Raw genomic sequence first — 23,501 nt, forward strand, 5'->3', positions numbered from 1 at the left:
GCTCTATATACAACACCTGGCAAGCTGGAAAATACCCTAGAATAAATATGGCAGGCGATGGCATACAAGCGCCCTCACTTTTACAAGATGATCATTACCAATATCTCTTTACTTTTCTTCCCTTCAATGACTTCCACTTCCTTTTGAATTCCATTTCTATACACTGCTGCGTTTACTTGTTCTGCATGAAGAACTGTTTTTTTAATGTACAGCATTTATTAAATGGCAGTCTCCACGAAGGCCACATCTCTGATGACGCAGGCCTGTGGTTAAGGGCGCGTTCCCCTCTGTTCCCAGTGGAGGTGTCCTGCCCTTCTCTGCCTTCACGAGAGACTGCAGAGCTGCAAGTGGTTGTGAGAGACCTTGTTACGCAGCGAACCCTGACTATGTGCTATTAGAAAAACAAATCATCAGCAGCAACTTCATTCTTCACAACTGCAGAGAGCTGACCGGGGCAACTTTTAAGACGCCTGAAAAAATTTCACTGTAGTAATCACTCCAAACAGAACATTTAACACTTCCTTCCAGTACTTCTTAAGAAGGTAAATGAAGCGAGTCTCTTAATACCTGTATGTGTTCTTCTGTGTGCTTTCAAGTGAGAGCTCTTAGTGTACACTTTGTTGCACCCGTCATAATCACATCTGTGTATCCTCCGCTTCCGTTGTGTGTCTGGAGATTCCACAGGTAAAGGTCTCTTTCCGGGCTGCACGATGACTGATGGGTGATTCCTAGGAAAGCCAATGCCAAATGCAAGATGGTGAGGTGCAAGATCCTTGCCTTCAGGCTACCAAAAGCATTAACAACACTGGGCAGAAACAAACGAACAGAAAACCCAACAAAATGAACAGAAAGAAATTAGCTGATCAACCCAAGAAGCACTGCTATATTCATTCAACAAACACGGAGTGAGCACCTACCATGAGCCAGGCACTGTGCTTGGCACCGGGACACAAAGATGAATAAAAACAGGGCTCCTGCCCTGGAGGAGCTCACACTCTAGGGGGAGACAGACATGTAGATAAGTAACGACAGTAAGAAGGGTTAGGAGCTACGCTAGAGGGAGGTGCGGAGTGCTGGGAGAGCCTTTCCCTCAACGGAAATTTGCTTTGCAGAATTTCGTGGTTGGAGGCTAAACACTGTACTGTTTTCTCACAGGCCGCTCAGGTTTCCATGTACTGTTCTTTCCGGGAAAAGCTAAAAGGTCAAACTCCTAAGCCTCAGGCAACCACGCTGTAGGATGAATCTGTATTTTATCCTCTATGCAACTGGCATTTAGTTTGAGTCTCTTAAAGAGGCTTACACTTGATTTTGATCTTCAAAAAAAAAAAAACCAAAACAAGAACAGTTGGCATGCTGTCTTAACAAACTCAGACCTTTACTGTCACTATTATTCCTCCCTGGGAGAGAACCTGAAGCGGGGCTAGTGGTCAGGCGAGGGAGCGCCTCACCCAGGACCCGGGGCCCTGAGTCTGCCATCCTCCCTTCCCGGGTCCTCTCCCACAGCCGCCTTTTCCTGGCCTTCACACCTTTCAGGGGTGCGGGAGGGGTTGAGATCAAATCCTGCTGAACGTCATTACTATGAACTTCCTCTTTTTCAGAAAGGAAGTTGGTGGAAATAGCAGATGAGGAAGAGCCAGGAAAAATCTGTAGTTTTCTCAGGCTTCTCCTGCTGATTGATGTAAGTAATTAAAAGTTCTAATCCGTCCATTTGCTTCCCTAATGACTAATTACTTGATACATTACAAGCTTATGTAGTTGGTCTCTGTGACGAAAAGACTCCTGTTTCTTTTCAATCTGAATCTAAATTTCTTAAAATGTTATACAAGAACATATGCAGGGTGGGGGGGGGGGATGGGGGAAAGACTGGTGGAAAGGAAAATAAATACTTAGTTCCTGAAATAAAACTTATTTATCTTGAGAAAAATATATTGATAAATACATCTTTTATCAACAACTTTTTCAGGCACCTGAAGAAGTGACTAGGAAGAGAATAAAAAGGTACATTTTACCTTGAGTGACCTTACTTCTCAATTATGAGCAAAGAAAACTGTGTTTATTTCCCTCTTTTTTTTTAAACTGTCAGTTTTGAGTATCAGGTTACCTTCCTACCCTGATACTTAGAGGGACTATACGGAAGAATGAAGTTTAGCCAGTTTAGATACATGCAAAAGGGAACACGAACTAGTGGGGGGTAGGGATGGTGCAGGGAACAAGGACTTCAGTTATATAAACGTAAAAGTAACAGGGAAAGTAGGTAAGTGAAGAGATTTATGGATAGAGTGTGTGTGTTTTTTTTAATAAAAGCCCATTATGAAGATCCTTCAATAAAAAGAAAAGCTTATCAGTTTACTTTAAAATTTCAACTTTAATGTCACTGATTGAAAATTTTCATCTTAAAAGAACTTCAGGAAACAAAGTGCTGAAGGAGAAAAAATGAACAGTTAAGTGTATCTTATGTGCTTCTGGGACACTGGGAGAATCCCAGATGAGTTCAGAAGTCTCTCCCAGTTATTAAGATTTTAAAGGTTGGGAATCTAATAGTTTCTGGGTAGTAATGATGATCATTGCTTCAGTTACTCACTTTAAGGGACCCTAAAAGGCGGTGAGCTTCAGCTCTAAATCCCAGCCCTACCACTGATGGTCCCTGTGACCCCTGGCAAGGTAGTTACACTCTCCATGCCTCAGTTTCCTCTCTGTAAAATGGGTATATTAATAGGATCTCATTCAGAAAACTAAGATCATGGCATCCGGTCCCATAACTTCATGGGAAATAGATGCGGAAACAGTGGAAACAGTAGCTGACTTTATTTTTTTCTGGGCTCTAAAATCACTGCAGATGGTGATTGCAGCCATGAAATTAAAAGACGCTTACTCCTTGGAAGGAAAATTATGACCAATCTAGAGAGCATATTAAAAAGCAGAGATATTACTCTGCAACAAAGGTCCTTCTAATCAAGGTTATGGTTTTTCCAGTGGTCATGTATGGATGTGAGAGCTGGACTATAAAGAAAGCTGAGAGCGGAAGAATTGATGCTTTTGAACTGCGGCATTGGAGAAGACACTTGAGAGTCCCTTGGACTGCAAAGAGATCCAACCAGTCCATCCTAAAGGAGATCAGTCCTGGGTGTTCATTGGAAGGACTGATGCTGAAGCTGAAACTCCAACATGCTGGCCACCTGATGCGAAGAGCTGACTCACTGGAAAAGACCCTGATGCTGGGAGGGATTGAGGGCAGGAGGAGAAGGGGACAACAGAAGATGAGATGGTTGGATGGCATCACTGACTCAACAGATATGGGTTTGGGTGGACTCCGGGTGATGGACACGGAGGCCTGGCATGCTGTGGTTCATGGGGTCGCAAAGAGTCGGACACGACTGAGCGAGTGAACTGAATAGGATCTCAGAAGGCTGCTGTGTGATGCACACAAAGCACTTAACATTTGGTCCAGATGAAAAATCTGCTCAACGGCAGCTGTTGATATTTCAGGGTTCAGAAATCCACTTGCAAACTTCGTCCTTACAGTTGTCTAGTCTTGAGGAATTTTGGGGGGGCATGTCCTAACACCAGATCATGAATCTACTCCAGGATAAAGAGATGCTGGCAGCATCGGAAGGCAGTAATACTCTGAGAGGGGTCAGCAGTCCATCTTGAAAGGGGCCAGACATTGGTATAGGTTGAGGCTCAGGATCTTGGGATTTCATTCACCCTTCTTGCTCTCTTCATGGCTTATTTTTAAGGAGGCTGTTTTGAGATCTTTCTAAGTAAGAAGTTAGAATACCTAGTAAATACCAGAGACCTGTCATTGTTTTGAATTAAGCTGATCCCTCTTTTTTATGGCTGCACTGGGTCTTCATTCTGCTCACACGCTTTCTCTAGTCACAGCAGAACGGGGGCTGCTGTCTCGTTGTGGTGCAAGAGCTTCTCATTGAGGTGGTTTTCTTATTGTGGAGCACGGGCTCTAGGGTTCACGGGCTCAGTGGTTATGGCCCACAGGCTTAGCTGCCATGAAGCATGTGGAATCTTCCTGGACCAGGGACTGAACCTGTGTCCCCTACATTGGCAGGCAGATTCTTAACCACTGGACCATCAGGGAAGTCCAAGCTGATCCCTGTTCGGTTAGCTACAATTTCATGTATACAACTCAATGGGGAAATCTGATCTACAAGATTTTGTTCTAAATACACTTTCATACATATAGATAAATAACAAAAGGAATCTGAGTGACTTTATAAATAATTCTAAAGCTACAACTTTATGATTAAGCAAAATGGATTTCAAAGCTGGAGTCCTCCCCTGAAAAGGAATGGCTTCCTAAAGCAAATATCATTGGGGCTGCCTCATTGAAATGGTACCAGGTATTTGGTTTCCAGTGATTCTTTCCTGGCTAGCTGGTTTCCTATGTGGGTTGCTACTGGGCATACTCCAAGACATTACTTAATCACATCTGTGAGAGAATTACTTAAAAAGTACATGTTCCAGTTGTGGCTACTCTGTTCAATTTTCTGAGAGGCAAAATGCATTCTTCGATCAGCATTAGAAGAAGCACATTACTCATTAATCATTAAAAGCCACTGAATGTAAGATCATCAAAAGAACATACTTAAAATAAGAGATGTTTTCTTTTCAGGAGCATTCAGAGAACAGAATATTGCCTTCAAATATTCTTCTTCTGAAATGTGTTACATTGTAATTCACAATAACCTCGACTTTGGAATACCCCTTATAGGTATAGGGATCAATGGATCCCTCCCTTTGTGAGTAGCTGGCTTTAGAGCATCTTTTTTATCATCTGTTCAGGAACAATTACAAGTGCTAAGCCACAGTACCAGTTACTTTGTAGAGACATCTGCCATTCTAAAAAAAGGGGCAATTCAGCTGTGTCCATCTTGGTTTGTTGTTTAGTCACTAAGTTGTGTCTGACTCTTTGTAACCCCATAAATTGTAGCCCACCAGGCTCCTCTGTCCATGGGATTTTCAGGCCAGAGAAGTGGGGTGCTACTTCCTCCTCCAGGGGATGTTCCTGACTCAGGGATCCAACCTGTGTCTGCTACATCGCCGGTGGATTCTTTACCACTGAGCCATCAGGGAAGCCCCCCATTTTGGCTGGCCTGTTTTTCCTTTCAGTCAGGTACAGGAGCAGATGTAATTTGCTAGACATGATCTAAAAGTGGCAGGAGGAGCACACATCTGGAAGGAGATCAGCCCAGGTCCCCTCTGCTCTTGTTAATGGTGTGATTGACTCACATATGTCTTGGCTCACCAGTTCTCTATTTGCTCTGACTCCCACATGCTTGTTTAGGGAGAATGAAATAACTCCTTTGAAAACACTTGGAAAAGTTCCTCTTTTTTTTTTTTTTAAATTTTGTGGGAAAGGAGTGCTATGAAATTGTGAAGGGTAACAATGAAAAGACCATCAGGCTCCCTACTGGTGCAGCTGGGGCAGATTCATTCTCTTCTCATGTTTCAGTGAGTGGATGAACTCCCCCTCCCTTCCCCCCAAAAAAACCTGATTTGGTTTAAATGATAATTAACCCATGAGCTATTATGAAGGCACCTACTTGGGCTGAATGTAGATAAAACCAGAATTTATTTGAAGTTCCATAAAATAGCTGTTCTAAAACCAGAGAATTCATATTCTGTTACAGAATTTTTTATGTAAGGGAGAGAAGAATGCAGAAGATAGGGTAGAAAGGGGGGCAGAAAAGCTGGAGAAAAAGTGATGTGGGGAGGAAAGTGATAGAAGGGGGTCTGAGGAGACAATAACTGTTATACTTCCTCTGTACTAGACAGCTGGTCCTTAAACCAATGTTGAAAGGACCATAATATAAGAAAAATAATTAAAACCAATAATGTAAATAAAGAGGAAGCAGAGCAAAAGAGCAAGTGGCTAGGCCAAGGTCACACATGTGGTGGAGAGCAGAGGTGGGCTCAAAGATGTTGGGCCAAAGACGATGTCTGTACCTACTGCAAGCACAGCCCCCAAGGTAAACCTTGGGAGAAGTCAAGGATAGTGCAAACCACAATAATGATGTTATTTAGCCTGTGTGTGACACCCTCATATGACAGCAAGTTAAACCACTCTTCAGGTGCCCGGATGCTGATGGATATAGTGTAAACTTTCTACTGGATGGCATTTCTAAAGCAGACCGAACATTCTAGGGCACACACAATGAAAAAGACTGGAGAAGAAAGAGCTCTTTCAAAGCCAAGCTTCTCTGAGCAATATCGTCAACTTTCTGTCGCCATAGGACTGGTTTCGGAGAATCTTTCCTGGGCTTTTGCGGTTGGCCTGAAAATTCTGATCAAAGCCATACCCCATCACAGAAACACTGTGCTTTATGAGAACCGACAACAGGAAGGATGATGAGTGATCCCATAGAGTTTTCAGGATCCAATCTTAAGTGGGATATCTAGAACACCAAATTCAATCCACATTGGGACAAAGATGATGGGAGGACTATATACACATAGCCTGGAAGGACAGAAAAAAACAGGATAAAAATGATTTAAGGGGTAAAGTGGCAAAATGAAGGGTGACTGACTCACTGAAAAGTGACCCAAGGAGAGTAACAGAGCACAGTGATTGTGGAGAGAGTCCATCTGGCCCAGGGGCTGCCCCGAACCACCAGGTGGTCCTAGCAATCCACAAGACATCCCTCATCGGAAGCTCGGGCTTCCATTCCAGTTCTGAGATGCATGCTGCTATGCAACTGCCGGGCAGACCTCAGTATACTTACTCTTGCAACAATGCTTGCGGGGGGGACACTGAGTTCATTAAAGGGGGTGACATTTCTTCGGGATAATAATCTGTCCTCTGTGGTTCGATCCCAGGTTCTATTTTAATTTTTTTCTGCAATATAGGCTTCTCATATGATTCAATTACAGGTACTAAAAAATAAAAATAGAAAAATTACTCTATGTACACTTTACCAGTGTCCAGCCTTTAAAAGCTTATCCCACAGCTTCTAGCTACCATACTGATGTGTGAGTATCTACCTTTGGCAAAATGACAGCAGAAATAAACCTGGGGGTGGAATTCTTCCTTTGTTAGCAAACACTATGTAGGAAGTTGGACTCTTAAGACATAGCCCCCAGGGGATTTCTTCCTTAAGACTTTTGGTTATCTCCTTTTACAACAACCTGCAGCCTCTGACCAGTAAACAAGCTGGCTTTTGATAGCCATTAGTTATCACATGGTCTAAAGCAGCCATCTCCAATCTTTGTGGCACCAGGGATTGGTTTTGTGGAAGACAGTTTTTCCATGGAATGGGGTGGGGGCGAATCAAGCCCATTACATTTATCATGCACTTTATTTCTATGATTATGTCAGCTCCACCTCAGATCATCAGGCATTAGATCCTGGAGGCTGGGGAGCCCTGGTCTAAAAATAGTTCTTACCAGCCTTTTGCACCTAGAACCATGCTGGCATTCAATAAAGCAAAATGTAAAGTCAAGATTCTTGTTATCCCAAAGTTGACAAGCACATAGTGAAACTAATCGTTTCATGGCATTAAACAGTCTGATTCTTGGGAGCTCTTGCAGGATCAACACTTAGAAAAACGAAACGCCTCAGGCGAGTGCTTCCTTTTCAGAGTTCAGCAGCTCTTGGCCCCTTGCTTCCTCTGCTCCCTCAATCAGACTACCTGGCAGCGAAGCGCTACAAGTCCGGATTAACGCGGCTGGACAGGGCGGGGGCGGCAGCAGTGTGGGTGAGCTGCAGAACAGAACGGTACCTTGCATGCCACTACTGGAATTTTCCATCTCCTCCGACAAGGAGACCATGAGCGGCTGCTGGAGGTGGCTGGTGTACATGAAGGGGACGGGCTGCACGACGACGGGCTGGATGACGGGCAGGATGCCTGGGCTCCGGATGCCGTGGCGGGACAGGGCCGCGGCCATCACCGGCGGCATGGACAGCGGCACGCCGAAGGGCTGCACGCCGGGCGGCGGCGGCGAGTACTTCTTCCCGGGCGGGCTGGGTGAGGGCAGGCTCAGCCCGGGCGAGGCTCGCCGGTGCGAGGGCGGGAACTTCAGGGAGGACGGCGAGCTCCCGGCGGAGGGCGGTGAGCTCCGCTTGTTGACCGTGAGGTCCACCGGCTCCATCTGCATCCCGTGAGACAGGCCTTCCGGCGTCTGGAAGAACTTATCCGACAACGGCGTGGAGTAGATGACGCCGTACTTGTTGGGCTTCATCGACTCCATGTAATTAGACGGGTATGACTATTAGGAGACAGAAACGTGTCAACGGACAGGTGTTTGCTTGAAACAGAAGATTAAAATACACAACAAGGCACATTCAGTTACATGGACTTTCATAAATGGTTTGGATTTAGATATATGCTTGACACTAAAAAAAAAAAAATACCATTAAAGAGTTGGTCTAATAAATGTAGGCACTAAAGTTAACGTGGTAACCACGTCACACACAAAAAATCTCAAGTTTAATTCTACAGTGATGGCCGTATCCAATGTTAAGATTGATGATGACGCCTGGAAAAATTCTCAAACAGGTTACAAAAGGCTTATGGGCCTTTATCATTAGGAGTTGGAGTTCACCAAGAACCAGCCAAGCCAAGGAACCTTATTGTTTTCTGATGGGGCTTCTTAATTGGCAGGAAATACCCTCCTTGGCTTTAGTGTCCTCCACCTGAGCATAAAGGCACAGAACAGTTCCCATGCTTGTGGATAACATGGACAAACCCAGCCACGTGGTATGCCTTGGCATGCTCTCCAGCCACTGACCAATCCATGCTAAGGTGACCACGAATCCTGGCTTTAGTGCTAAATGTCCGACATCTGAGGAAATGCCTCAGTATCATGCAACTCAGGATGGCTAGTCACCCCACACACTTATATACAGAAGGCCACCCACACAAAGGCGATTATGTCCTTGGCCCCAACTTGTTCAACAGATTTATTCACAATTTAAGATACTGTAGAAGATGATTTAATCTCCAAATCTGAGGATGACACAGAACTATAAGAGCAAATATAACAGGACTTAAATAAGGACACGTGATGTTGGAAGGGACCTGCATACAAGCTGAGGCTTTGCCTTCTCTCCTTTCCACCTTGCTACTCCGTCATCAAGAGACTGGGGGACAGCCTAACAAGATACTGGAGGTGAGATAAATAGTCCCCTGCGAAATCTAAGATCTGTTCATAACTGACTTGTCTTCAAATACATTCCTTTCTTATATTCAAGATAACGTATTCCTTTCTTATATTCAAGATAACGTATTCCTTTCTTATATTCAAGATAACGTAACTCTCATTTACCAGGTTGAAATATAAATCAATCGTAATTGCACACTATGGGTACTGTCCTTGGCCATGGAATTCATTAAAATTACTTCTACTCCTTAAGTAAAATTTGAAGTCTGTTTTAGAATGTTTTAAAAAAAAAATTAAACTCAACATAAACCCTTTACTTGCATGCATTTTAGGGGAACATATTTTCAGTGGTAACATGTCAAGTCTAACTGCAGAGGATTACTTATATTTGAATGTTTTATAGTAAGGGTGAAAAATAACACACTGTGCCTCTCTTCCAGCCCTAAAATTCAATGCATTTGTGATTCTGAAGCAACACTAGCTCACAATGCAACCAAGAAAACCCACTAATGGGAACTTGTAATTAAATAGCTTAAATGCACTATTAGTTTCTGAACCTCCCCGGCCCCTTCAGTGGCCATTAATATAGTTATTAATAACTGTGGGACAGCAGTGGTTTTGACTGGGATTGCTACTGAGATCACACCCTTTCCTCTCTGGGCCTCACTGGGTGAATCTCCACCTGGCTATGCACCCAACTCATCAGTGCTGCTTTAAAATCCCATTCCTGCACTTTCAAAGTAACTTTATTATGTTCAAAAGCAGTTCTATAAAAGAAGGCAAGAGAAATTACTAAATAAATATTAGACATGCAAGTGTCATGAGGATATGTCAAAACTTGTCAAGGTGGTGCTAGGTACTCATCTTCTAGGAGGCTGTGACACTAAGATTAGAATTGCACCCAATGAGATGCCTATGAGATGAACTTAACACACACTGTGGTCCCAGGAGTCTTTTCTTCCTGCTGTATGTCACAGGTGTTATGACTTCAGTGGGCTTTGATATTATGAGGTGTTCTTCAGACTTTACTAAGCACACAGATTCACCTGGGAATCTTGTTAAAATGCAGATTCTGAGTTACTGGGGAATGACTGAAGGTGCCATAGATCAGCCTTAGACTAGCATGGCTCTAGATGATGAGATACAGAATAAAAATACTGATTTTTATTACTAACATTTGGTAAATTATTTAAATGCAATTTAAAGGTGGGGAGGGAGAATTTCCACTAATAGTACTGCTTAAAAACAAGGTCATGGGGATATAAAATCAGGAAATGCAAAACAAATTGTTGTTTTTTAAAAATAGTTTTGAATTATGTATTAAAGATCAAATGAAGAAAAGGCTATTTCTACCTTTCTTTAGAATGAGACACACAGAGGTGCAACACAAGGTGAGAGGCTCAAAATATACAATAATATTAATATGCAATAGATTTAATTGAAATATTAAAATACGCAAAAGCAAGAGGCACAAGGTTTGCGAACAGAAATTACACATTATGTACAATGAGGGCTTAAGGAAGTAATTAACTACAGGAGGAAAAAAAGATTTCTCCTAGTTCTAAAGTTTAGCCAGCTTGATATAATTTTCTAAAGGGCAAAAGTTCTGGTACAAGAAACAAAAACTCCAGGAAATGGGAGGCAGTGTTCATTGTTTCTACTCACAGAAATGTAGCTTCTCCCTTATTTTCAGCCCTAGTCTTCAAAGACATTCCTATGACCTAGATTTTAATATCAAGTTATTGGCAACTACATAGGAAGCAGGATGAGGACAAACTTTTCTTGCTGTCATTGCTGGATTTTTCTATCTGTGGGGTGAGTTTAAGGAAAGCAGGAATTTAGAACCTGGGGGATTTGCAAATTTAATAACAGTCTCAGGTTTCTCGAGCCATAAAGAAACAGCCACACAGAGCTGAATTTTATAAACATTATGCACAGTTTTGCTGAGAGTCTTCCCTCCCATGAATGGCCCCTGTCCCCCACACTGGACATGTGGTCTTTGGAAGGCTCCAGGGCTAAAAGCAGGGGGACTGTTTTCATTGACCTGGGCATACAACTGAGTCCAGTGTTAACTATTTCTGGTCTGACTGCTTCGCCTGAGGGTGAAGAAATGTGGTTCTTCAAACTGTCTCACTAGCAAACTTCACAGCAATGTTTACCAGAACCTTCTATGAGGCATGTTTACTTTAATCATTTGGGTGGAGCACATAAGCCACTGCAATCAGCTTGCAACAATCTGGTTCTCCACAGCGTAAGGGCTGACACAGGGCTTGCATGGGGTGTGTGCCTTGGGTGGATACACACTGGTAATAGTTGCTTCCTCTCTGTTCCAGAGCATTCCTGTGTTCTAATGAAGCAATGCAAATAAGTGTGGCTGCACCAGCAAAATCCACATCAGCCCCAAGTAGTGATGAAGCAGAAAGAGGACCTCTGGCCACTGCTGGGCATCCACGGCCCTACTGGCTCAAGCAGAGGTCTCCTCCACTCCTGACCCCCAGTAAGGGCCTTTCCCCAAAGGTCTGTTATTAAGAAGGGTTCTTTCCCTCTGTGGCAACATGCATTCAAGTGTTCACACCTCCGTGCCGTGGCTTATTTGCTTGCCGGTGGCTTCTTGTCAATGGAGTGGGAGATGATGGTCCAGCCCAAGTGCTCAGAGAACACTGGATGAACGGATGACATGAATCAGCATGCTCTCTGAGCAAGTTTTTACCACTGACCAGGCTCAGCATAACAATTTTTTGATTCTCAAAAAAAAAAAAAAAAAAAAAAAATTTTTTTTAAGTGTGATGAGGAAAAAGGCACAGGGTTTGGATAATTTTCCAATGCTATCACTTCCTATGAAAGTGAGAATGAATAGTTTCTCATTTTATTGGAAATAGTTTTGGTGAAGTTTTCCATTACAAGATGGTTTAAGTGGACAGAGTGACTGCATGAAACGTGGGTGAGTCTGTTTCACTATTCATTAATATGAAAAAAAAACTGCGACCGTCGACCGTCCGTGACAGGGCGGTGGCAAGTCAAAGGAATCTTCATACCAAGGGTGGAGTTCCAAGTGCAAGAAGGCGCGGTGCATTTATAAACAAACTCTTTGGAAACAGCAAATGTCATGCCCCTCTGTGCAAACAAAAGTAGAAAGCTCTCTTTCTACCAGGCTCAGAAAAGTCATGAAAAGTTTCTGTTAGAACACAGCAGAGGGACTACTGATTTTAAGTACTTCTTAATCTGTAAGGAGTCTGTTAGATGATAATTTTCATTAAAGAAAAAAATACACTTTCTTCAGAGGTAATCTTCCTTTAGGAACAGAAGAATATGAAGGAATACTTTTTAAAATTTTTCTTTTCTCATTTCCTGAATTAAATTCTAGTTTTCAACCTTCTTTGGCAGTATTGGTAAAAACAACTCCTTTACATTTTATATACACCTGCCATTTCATGTTTTACATGTAAGTATCTCCAATTTTATAAATAAGAAAAAAAAGGAGACTCAGGGAGCTGCTGATGGCTCTGCCAGCAACACACTGACAGTAAGTAGCAGAGATCTACAGCACAGAATGGGGGGTGGGGTGTACTCTGCTCCCCATTCTTGCAAATCTTAATGGGATCGACAATCCAAAGTCTAGTCTGCCTCAAGGCACAAGGTTTAGTTTAGTGAGCATTATGAAGGTTTATACTTTAGTAAGAGAAAAATGACATTTCCTCACTTTCTCTAAATTATAGCAAAACACCAACTAGGCAGATTATTTTTACTCTTCTTAACTTTTAGGGAAAAGGGCTTAGAGAGGGGAATAAATCACAGTAAAATATTTTTATTCATATGTGGAATTGAAGCAAAAACCAATCTTACATGTTACTGCTTCATGTTTAGAACACTGACCTGAATAAACAAAGACCTCAACCTTTAGCTCAAAGGCAGAATGAAAAAGAGAAAAGGAATAAAGGAATGATAAATCAGATTTCATATACTTCACCTATGAAGGTAGGAAAAATAAAATTTGAAGATTTAAGGGTGGAAACAAAGAAACTTCACTGTAAGGACTGGAACTCTCTTTAGGTGAAACAATATAATTAAATTCTATAAGCATCAGCAGAACTTGAAAACTAGAGCATGAAGAAGAAAAAGACCATTAATTGCAAAAATACTTCCACATATTTTAACTCCATGCAGTAATATGTTACAGCATTATAACTATTACAACAAATTCATTTTATTTCCAGTTTTTTTCAGCTAAGTGCATTTCCTTGTATGGTGAAGTTCATTTTAGCTTTAAATTAGGCTCTTGTGACACATTCTCATGCTTGATTAAAAGCTCTGAAAGTATACTGGATAGTAAAATGCATCACTGATGGGCCTACATCATTTACCAAATTAATCATAGTCTCTGGTACTAAAACCCTATTCATATTTCAAGGATACAATTAATGAGGACATTTTATACCTTAATATTCCTCCAGTATGATCATGCAATAGTTGGGGGAAGGGGTTGATGACAAAATGAGTAACATTAGAAGCCCATTTAGCTGTTTGATTAATAAAATTCTTACTCTCTTTTATTATCATGCGGTTGTACAGTTGTCAGGCAAGAATGTAAATGCTGTTTCCTTAAAGCCACTCTGACTTGACTTCTCACCGTACGGAGTGGTAAACACTGGCGCAGAAATCTCCATGGCAACTCAGTTCCAAGGGCCTTGGAGTGACCCCCGTGTCTCGTATAAACAGTTTTGGCAGGAACTCCATAACCAGCGCATAAGGATGATCTAATTTTTGCAAGCGTGTCATTACCAACCTTCAGAGCCACAACTCAAGCCAAGTTTTCCCCCTTGTGAGTATTTTCCAAGCCCGAGGAAGAAAAGAGAGACAGAGCTGGGAGCGTGGCCGTGTTATCTCATGTTCACTAAACCAGAGCCCCTCAAGTCTCAAGCACTCCCGGCTCTGCAGTCGACGCCTTTCTGTTGTCAGCCCTGTCCCACCTCCAGAGAGCTGGTGCTGCAGCCTATAAACAACTGGACTCACTGCTCCCTCCTTGGTGGTCGACAGGCATGAAGACCGGGCCCGTTTAGCACTGAAGTGTTGAAAGAGACGATGAATGTAATTGTCTCCCAGCCACCACAGACTCTGAGTGAAACAAAATTCCATCCTCAGGGTCAAGTTCTTTCCCTAGCTTCTCCCAAGTCACAGCTCCACAAGGCTGCCTGCTTGGAGTTTAAGCAAATCATTTTATTCTTAATATATTTTTACATGCAAAATGATCAAGGATTTTCTTCTCCCAATTTTCATCTTTTTAATGATTTTTGTGAAGGACATCCTAAGCACTAGGTGAAGCAAAATGGAGTCTTTTTTTTTTTTTTGCTTCCAATCAAAAAAAAAAGATTGACATTCACAAACATGTTTAAGAAACTCCTCTATATAGCCTGGGTGGTCATCTTGAGTGAAAAATACCTCTAAGTAAACTCACTCTTGATGAAGATTTCTTGTAGGTACATTTGGAAACTGCTTCCTACTCATGATAAACATTGTGTACAATTTTATTTTTTTTTAAACATTCCATATGCACATTAATTTTTAAAAACTAGTCTGGCCATTTTTTTTCTCTTTTGGCCAAAATCAATAATCTTGAGAGCTCAGACTAAAAAACTGACAACTAAGGGGTTTCTGAGAAACTATTTCTGTTGTGAGCAGATGTACCTGTGGTTCAAGTTCTGTGCTGATGACATCCTGAGGGTGGTGGGGGACTGGGGCATAGCGTTTAAGAAAACATGGATCCTGTTTACAAGTTTGCCTATCAAATGCCTATCGGGTAAGGAGTACTTTTAAGGAATAACACAACACACAGTAAAGTTATTACCACTTGGAATAAACAAGAGGTGTTTAGTTTTGGAAAACTTACCACCGAGACAGGGTCCATGGCCTCTTGCTTGACAGGAACTGGGTCAAACATGAGCATTCTTTTAGTTATGCTTTCTAGGGTGCTCTGGTGTTTAGCCTGGAAAACAAAACAAGGTGTCTGTCTAAATCCTGAGGTTACTTTCAATATAAACTGTTGAAAAAAAAAAAATTCCTCACCCCACTTCTCTGGTCTTTCCTCTCCCTTGCCCCCAGAATGGCTGGAATTTGTTTTCCTTACCTATGAAAATGCCATTTGGTATAATTAAGACCAGACTCCATGGTCATAACCAGAGGAGAGCCAACTGGCATTTCTAACTCAAAAACATAAACCCTGATGTTTCTGGAACAATAGGTACAGCCCTCTTGAGCGGCCAAGCTTGTTTAATAAGATTACTGTGCAGCTCAACAGAAGTTCACATTATATATGAATGTTGAAAAAAAAAAAAAACTTTCCTTTCCATCTTATGTCATAAAAGAAAAATCAGGGAAAAATAAGGCAGGCAAAAAGACAACCTAGAAACAGTTATCACGACTATCTTTGTTTTTATCCCTCCAAACTCTTTTTAAATGGATCGTAATATGCATACTATACAGTACCCATAATTTCACGTAACAATTATTGGGAAAACGTTTCCTTTCCAGTACGTCTGTTTTCACACCATCAAGTTCAGCGTGTCAACGTGTGAACCAATCAGATTTTTTTTTTTTTTTTTGTGACCGTGCTGAACAACTGGTGGGATCTGTTCCCCAACGAGGATGGACAACTTGCCTCAGGCCCTTCTTATCCAAATTTGGTTTAAATGTTCAGCACTTTGGTTAAAAGTGAGGTCTTTGTATGTCACTTTTGTTTGGGTGGGAAGGTGAAGTTCTAGATTGAGCTCCACCTGAAAAAGGTGTAAAAACTCCTGTTTAGATTACTTCCTGTATTTCAGTATTTAAACTCCCCATCCCCACCTCCCTGATAGCAATCCTGTCGTTAGTGGTGTCCACGCTCTATGGGTTAAACTAAGATATCTTCGTGCACAATTATAAAAGTAATATTGTGTAGTTCTTGTGCTTCACTGCTGTGCTGAAGAAACACTGTCCTGGGTCTCATGACAACACGTGAATATCATCATTAACTCCACATAAGGCCCTGACTTCAAAATTATATTTTCCTACATCACAGGACGTATTATAATCTGAGAACACAATTTGAAACCAGGCTGCTCAAATCAATGGTGCTACCACCCTCTTCTGTATCCCAGTAAGAACAAACCCCATAGCCAGTGAAAAATGGATGATTTCATAATGAAGGATGAAAACCCCTTTTGTGTCTTGGGATCTATTATTAACCAGTTCCCAGCCTAGCAGCTGTACAGATGGATATGGTGCTAAGAATTGCTGCCCAGGGCCCCAGAGCGGACCATACACAAAAGATGTAAGATCGCATGCTTATATCAATGAGGTCAGATGATTCAGCAGCCTCGACCCATGGCTGGTCATCCTCCCCCAAGCTTTTTAGATTTAATTTACTCTTACAGATTCATCCACTCCACTAGAGAGTATCTTGCTGCAAATCCTTCTAAATAGAAGCACTCATATTCTCAGGAGTGTAGTGGAAGAGTTCTGATCTTGAAACTCAAGCAGATCAGTACTTGACCCTCGCAGTGGGGAAGCAGATGGGGGGAGGCCGTTTTTTACACGCAAAATGCAGAGGTCACCTCTTTTGTCTACTTCCTAAAAGATTTACCTTCAAGGTTTTGGGGAAATTAAATGAGGTTAAAAATAATAAAATCCAAAAAAAAGAAAAACTCTTTTTGCCCTGCAAGTTGTTTATCTGAATATGCACACAATTTTTGAATCTATAATACTATGTACACAGCACTAAATTTGTTGATTCTGATCTCTGGAACAATGTCAAGTACTTGCTTCTTTTCTAGAATATTTAGCCTTAGTGGTCAACACTACCCCCTCCCCAACACACACACCCTTAAAAAACTGACTAAATTCAGTTTAAAAAGTAATGGCTGCTTTCATCCTATCTGAGATCTCATACAGGACCTTGTCACTTGAAAATCGCACCATCCCAATAGTTTCCTATCATCTCTTGCCTTGCCTTACCTGGAATCCTTTACTACCAGTAGAAGCAGCACAGTGGAATTAAAGATGATGGGGTCTGGAGCTCATTTTGGTTTAAATCCTAACTTCATCATTTAGCTCATAAAGCCCTTCAATGTACAGTACATTTGACTTTTTCAAATGTCTACAGCAGTAACTACTGAACCCATTTAGAAATGACTGACACATTAACTTGCTATAGTTTGTGTCATTTTAAGACACTGGTGAAATTACTTTGTTAGTTTTTATGTTTTATCTAAATTTAAGGAAATTAGTGCTTTGAAACACTTGTAATCTTAAGAGGAAAATTCATCTAGCATAAAGCATCCCTCCTAACAAAACTGGATTCATTTTTATTAAAAAATAATTGTAAGGGTCGTTTATTCAGAACTGTACCTCGAAGAGTAACTCAATCACTGTTGAAGGGATACTTCTCATTCACAAGGATTTCAGCTAATAAACAAGTAATGATATTACAGAATTTAGAATACCTCATTTTAAAACTCCTAACTAAATAAAGCATCACTTGGCAATAAAAGGTCTGTGCAAAATTCAAATGTCACTGTGAACAGAACCGCACTCACTGTCCACTCACATGTTTAATAGTACTTTGCTCTCAATCTTGCAGTTTCTAAAATGACTGATTATACTTTCAGTGATAGTCAAAGGCTATGAAACAAGGACATGTAAAAAAAAAAAAAAAAAAAAAGACACACCCTAACCTTTAACAAGGAATTCTTGGGAGAGGTGGGGGCAGATTTATACATACCTGTGTGCCTATTTTTAAATGTATTAATTCTATAATTGAAACTTCTAATAAAAGTAACAGGGAAGCTAAGCTAGAAGACATCAAACTTAGGAAGAGATTCAAACACATTAATGCAGATAAGACTTTTGCTTATTTATTTGCACAAGTCTGGACTCTGTACCCACTGTTTCTCGAATGGACCACTTTTGTCGCCAGCACTGACCTTATCTTTGGGTTCTGATCTAGAATAAGAAAAGAGTGACTCAGTGTCACTCAAGGGCCTTCCATATAATTCAGCGCTGGAAGAAGTGGGGTCTCTAAACTTAGTGGCTTTTGTTATGCACGGGCAACTCTGAGCTCTGGGGCTACTGAAAGTAAACTTAAAATGCTATAGAAAATCTATTACTAATAACTCTGACAGCAGTTCCAAGTATGACCATTAGGTGGCGCGCTAAAACAAGTATTCAGTAAATTGAGTTTCCCAAAGTCAGGGTCTTTTAAATCTAGGGGATTTTAACCAGGGCTCAGGAATTCTTATCCCAGAGATTAGAAGGCCCCCCAAAGTGGTTCTGTTTTTCTTACAACTAGTTCCCAAACATTAACAGGTTTACATCTTAGTTGTGTTAAACTAGCTCAGGAGACATACATTCTAAACTAGTAATCCCAGGATAACAACACTGCATTTACAAGAGGGAAAAAAACAGGAGAAACAGGTTTAAAAAAAAAAAAAAGTCTAAGTTATCAAAGTGCCTAAAAGCAAAAATATAGGAACATCACCATCGCGAAAATAATTTTCCATCACGGAACAAACGTCTTCTTCCCCAACTGTTATTTTACTGGGAAGGGCCAATTGAGAATAATTTTCCTTCAAAAGGAAGAAACAGATTTTCCTTCACACTCTACTTATACTTCTGACTTTTCAGCTGTCATAAGAAGGCTCAGATTTTTGTCAAGATGCACAACCGCGTGTTTATGTTTGAAGCAGCTTTGGAGAATCACTTACATGAAGTTTCACAAGCAATCTAGTTCCCTCACACAGTCCTTTCCAGCCCTCCACGAGGCCTGCTCGACCCCTGCTTCATGAGGGTACAGATGAGCCGCAGGGCTTAGAAACACACACAGGCCTTAATCTCAGAGGTTATGCTGCCAGCCTCCTTTGAAAACAGCTTGTCTTGAAGCTATGGCACATTTTATTACAGAAACCACCTTTGAAATAACTGCCCCTTCCTTAGAAGAATGGGGGGGGGGGTTGGGGAAGAAAGGGAAAGAGAGGGAGGTGTGGGGCAGGGTATGGGGGGGCGGTTCTGGAGAGAGAATGTATCTGAAAGAAACTTCTTGGCGATCTATCAGGATTTGCTCCGACATTCTCCCTTCTCCTCTCCTGTCTAATGCACTCAAAGGGACCCTGAATTCTTCTCCTCCAGCCCAGCCTGACCCTAAGCTTCCAGACTACCTGCCTCCTTCAAAGCTCATCTTTTGTTTCCGAGCCAACCTCAGCCATGGGTAAGGAGAAAAAGAGGATGGTGAAACCGGCATGCCACCTGAAAGTCCCCCTTTCAACCCACCCCAGCCTCTGGGCTTTAAAGGAGGAAGCACGCTGCCTCCTCTCACCTCTCACTCCCATAAGGAACTTCAGGGAAAAAATAAAGACACACACAAAAAAATGGTGTGTGGGTGAGTGTAAGTGTGTGTGGATATATGTGAGAGAGATTCTTGGTCAGGAGGAGGACCAGGGCGGACAGGTAACATCCCCAAACTTCCTCTCCAAAGAAACTTTTCTTTCTTTACTTTTGTATGCAAACTCTTTAAAGAGCTCCAAGGAGTTGTGTATTTAATGGCAGCTGCTCTGGCCAGAAATCCAAGGGGCCGGGCAACAGAGGGAAGTAGACATTTCTAAGTCGGAGCCTCCTTCCAGAACAGCTGAATGCTGGCACCTACCTGGAAAGGCGTCTTGCTTTCATGTCACTCGATGATTTTTCTCCTACCTCAGTCTTGTACTGTTGGTGTGAAAGGAAAAAAATCCCGTGGAACACTTCTAAATCTTTGCCCCTCATAAATTAGTTAGTTTGCATCAAAATGTTTTGTAAATGGGAAAGAAGTTAATTATTTAGTTTCAGATTAAATATAATGATCCATGAGCAAACAATCCGCCCTCTCTCCTCTCTGGGCTAACAAGCCACCCAATTTTACTTTCCTGCCTCCACCCATCTGCTCCACCCTATGGAGAGTTGCCAAGGCGTCCAACTTGTCCAAACAGGACATGGCTTCAGATAAGATTCTGCCCACACCCTGTACTTCGGAAAGACCAAGTGAAGCAATTGATTTTGCATGTAAATAAGGACAGGTGCAAAGGTAAGAACCAAGTGAAGTCCCCCCACTGTTGCAGAGGGCCCAGCAGAGCAGGGTGGAGGCGGGGAGGCGCAAACCCATACCCTTTAGGTGAACTCTCAAGTTCAGTGCCACCCAGTGAGTGGCCTGCCACATCTTTCTTAAAGCAATTTCAGCGAACACTAGTCATTTTCCCTACTAAGGTTATGCACTCGGTTCTCCTCCCCAGGCCGACAGTTTTCATTTTTTTAAAGGCCAGCGACCCCAACTCGGTTGAAAAGCACCCCTAATGTGTAATCCTGCTATGTACATGGCTGACGCTGCCTGCCTTGGCCCTGTTTTCTCCTGCGATGTGTTATATAATCAAATCCAGAAGGGCTGTGCGAGGCCACGGCCTCTCCAGGCGGGTGCCCTATCGTTGGAGACCCACCCCACCCCGCCCCGAGGGGCCTCCACCCTTGGGGCCCCACCCTCGGAGTGGAGGCTGGGAGGGACCAGTTGGCTTCAGCCAGCTGCCAGTTCCTGGAAATGCCGGCCTGAGCAGCGACGGCTGGAACCTTGCAAACAGCCAGGAAGTGGTGGCACTGCTTCCCCAGCTCCTGAGGATGCTCACCACCAGCTTCACAGAGCCTCTGGGTGTGGAAACGTGAGCTGTTGCGGACCTCTCCCTTCAGAAGCTAACAAACAAAAGCGCTCTGCACCACTGCTGTGGAATTCAACGTGTCCCAAACCCCAACCCTCCTCCTTGTCCCCAGAAGGCTGCGCCCCACATCTGCCTTATCTTCTGGCCCCTCGCCTCAGAATCCTACAGGTCATCTTTCAAGCTTTCCTCACCAGCTTTTCTATTTCTACGACTGCCGTGGCCAGGCTCTCACACCTCAAGACTGAGTTACCGGGACTCCCGTCCATTGGTCTATGCTTGCCCCTCGGACCCTCCAAGCCATTCTGACTATTCCCCCCCCCCACCCGCCCCCCCACCCCGCCACTCGCCACCCATGTGTCACAAAGCCCGCTTCTGGCGAGTCTTTCCCCAACTCCCAGACCTTCCTCCAGGGACACCCCTAGGGCTTGCAGAGCAGGTTCAAGCCCCATGCCCAGCGCCCCCTTTCTACCAGCTGCCCCCTGCTCCCCCAGGAGCCCTCCACGCTGACTGCCCTGCCTCCCCCTCCACCCGCACCCCCTTCCCCAAAGCCTTTGTTCATTTTTGGCCCTGATGCTGGGCAACCAGAGTGGAATGCCCATCCCCTTCCGGCTTATCTAAATCCTTCTAATTCTTCAAAGACCAGCTCGAGGCCCTCCCAGCTCAGCGCAGCTCCTGGGCCCATCTGAGGCCGCCTCCTCTTACCTAGATAGGTGGGCCTTTCTACCCCCTAATAGGCTGTCCAAGACCACCACCGGGCCTGCATTACTTCACAGCTCCTTAGAGGGGTTCCCTTCCAGCTCCCCAGAGGACATCAGGCACACCCCTAAGTCAAGGTCTGCTGGGCATAAGGAGTGGATGTAAAGGCCCTGAGCTAATAGGAGTCTCCATCACTTCCCTTTCTCTTCAAATGCACTTGAAAATCTCCCTTAAAAAAGTAACAGGAGTGAGGGGGCGAGGGGGCCTAATCTAAAGGAAACCTATTACAGGAAACTTCCTCAAAAAACCTATTGCTCTTAACCTTAACCCTTTGTTTTTTATTACTCACCCAGAGAGCTCTTCTAAACAAGCCCAGTGTCAGGGTCTCTATTTTAAAACCTAAATTAAGGGCGGGGGTGGGGTGGGGTGGAGGACAGTGAGAGAGAAAAGAATGTGTGTGCGTGAGCGTGTGTGCATATGTGGGCTAACAAACATTAGGTTCATTTTGTTTTAATGCTACTTCTATGGACCAAGGAAAGCCAGGAGCTCAGTCATGTTAACAGGTTTCCTACTGATTATCACCACCTTCATAACTGGCACTCTCCAGGTCCCATTCTTTACAAGGACTGTGTCGTTTCATGCCTACGATGTTTTTACCGCGGAAACAGAGAGGTAAAGTAATCTGCCCGAGGTCACACAGCTGTTAAAGGTGGAGAGCTGGGACGCAAACCCAAAGCAGTCTGATTTCAAGGCTGGTGGTGACTTGGCTCTCACTTCCACTGCCTCCCGCAACAGGGCACGCCCCACAGCTAGAGTGGAAGGGAGGGTTCTGCAGGCAGGTCCGTCCACTGTGGATCCGGAACCAGGGGCAGTGGATTTATGGCAGGGGTGACCTCAACTCCTGCCCGCTGGCCCCTGCTGCCTCCCCCCCTGAGTGCAGGCTTGGATGCAACATCAAAAGACACAGTCTGAAGGCCCCGATTTAGGCAAACTATTCTTCCTGGCCAATGCACCTGCAATTGGTCCATAAAACGGCTCAGAAAAAACTGGCAGCTTCACCCAAGTAAATACGGAAATCCTCATAATAACTGTACAAAGGTGGAAGGGTCAGGCCCTCATCCCCATTTTAGAAATGAGGAAATGAAGGAACAGAGGTGAAATGACTCGCCCAAATTCGCCGAGCTGGTGGGGGCTGCAGCCAAGAACAGAAGTCTGTCGGCTGCAGACCCAGGACTCTCTCTGTTCCTCCGCCCCACTCTGCGCTGCAGGGCCCGCTTTGAAGTCAAACCATCTTATATACGTGGGCATTCCCCCAGGGTCGGCGGGGAGCGGGATGTGGGTGCTGCCACGCTGGTCCATGGGAGGCAGTGCCATGGGGAGCTTCCGGCTGGCAATTATGATTTCAAAATGACTTTTCAGGTTAGATCACTTGGGACCTACTCCATCCTTGTGGCATAACTGAGAATAATGACTGCACGCAATCTGAGATTAGCTTTAATGAGTAGGTGCTCAATAAATACTTGTGGGATGAATACATGAATAGATGTCAAACTACCTTTCTCACATGCTAGGATAAAATGAAGGGCAAGGGCCTGAGAGTGACTGTACATCAGGTGTCACACAAGGAGAATCTGCCCAGGGGCCAGTGGAACTAGCCTGAAAATCATCTTCTGAAACACAAAGTAAATGTGAAAACCGTCGCTTGGGAGACAAAACACCCTTGCTTGGAGAACTGGAATAGGAACTTGAACTTACTAATGAAAGCGGTTCTGGGGCGCAAAGCTTTGTAAGGGGCCAGGGCGTATAGTGCAAGAACAGATACAGGAGGGGATTTCAGCCATCAGACTCAGAGAACAACTAGAGCTTATGGGCCAAAAGAGGAAACCCCCCAGGGACCACTGGTGGCTCTCCTGGGTAGAAGGCACTGACCTGTGTCCGCTGGATCTCTTCTGTCTAGATTTGGCCAAACTCCACTGATTTGGGCTGAGA

The 23,501-nt window shown here is 43.4% G+C and overlaps 1 protein-coding gene across 3 annotated transcripts in view; it reads right to left on the reverse strand.

Annotated features, from left to right (window-relative positions):
• Window positions 1-23,501, reverse strand: part of KLF3 (KLF transcription factor 3) — a 35,144-nt gene that overhangs the window by 6,062 nt on the left and 5,581 nt on the right. Inside the window, exons 2-6 of one of the 3 annotated variants that reach the window (XM_070452040.1) lie at window positions 19,784-19,842; window positions 14,999-15,094; window positions 7,734-8,220; window positions 6,738-6,888; window positions 568-728 (exon numbers count right to left, since the gene is read on the reverse strand). In XM_070452040.1, the coding sequence (XP_070308141.1) occupies window positions 568-728; window positions 6,738-6,888; window positions 7,734-8,220; window positions 14,999-15,055 (856 nt within the window). In that variant the 5' untranslated portion in view covers window positions 15,056-15,094; window positions 19,784-19,842. Of the gene's footprint in view, window positions 1-567; window positions 729-6,737; window positions 6,889-7,733; window positions 8,221-14,998; window positions 15,095-19,783; window positions 19,988-23,501 lie in introns of those variants that run through there. The other 2 variants (XM_020916423.2, XM_020916419.2) reach the window with 2 other exon arrangements.

Source organism: Odocoileus virginianus, chromosome 21 (genome assembly GCF_023699985.2).
Source record: "Odocoileus virginianus isolate 20LAN1187 ecotype Illinois chromosome 21, Ovbor_1.2, whole genome shotgun sequence".
Taxonomy (NCBI): domain Eukaryota; kingdom Metazoa; phylum Chordata; class Mammalia; order Artiodactyla; family Cervidae; genus Odocoileus; species Odocoileus virginianus.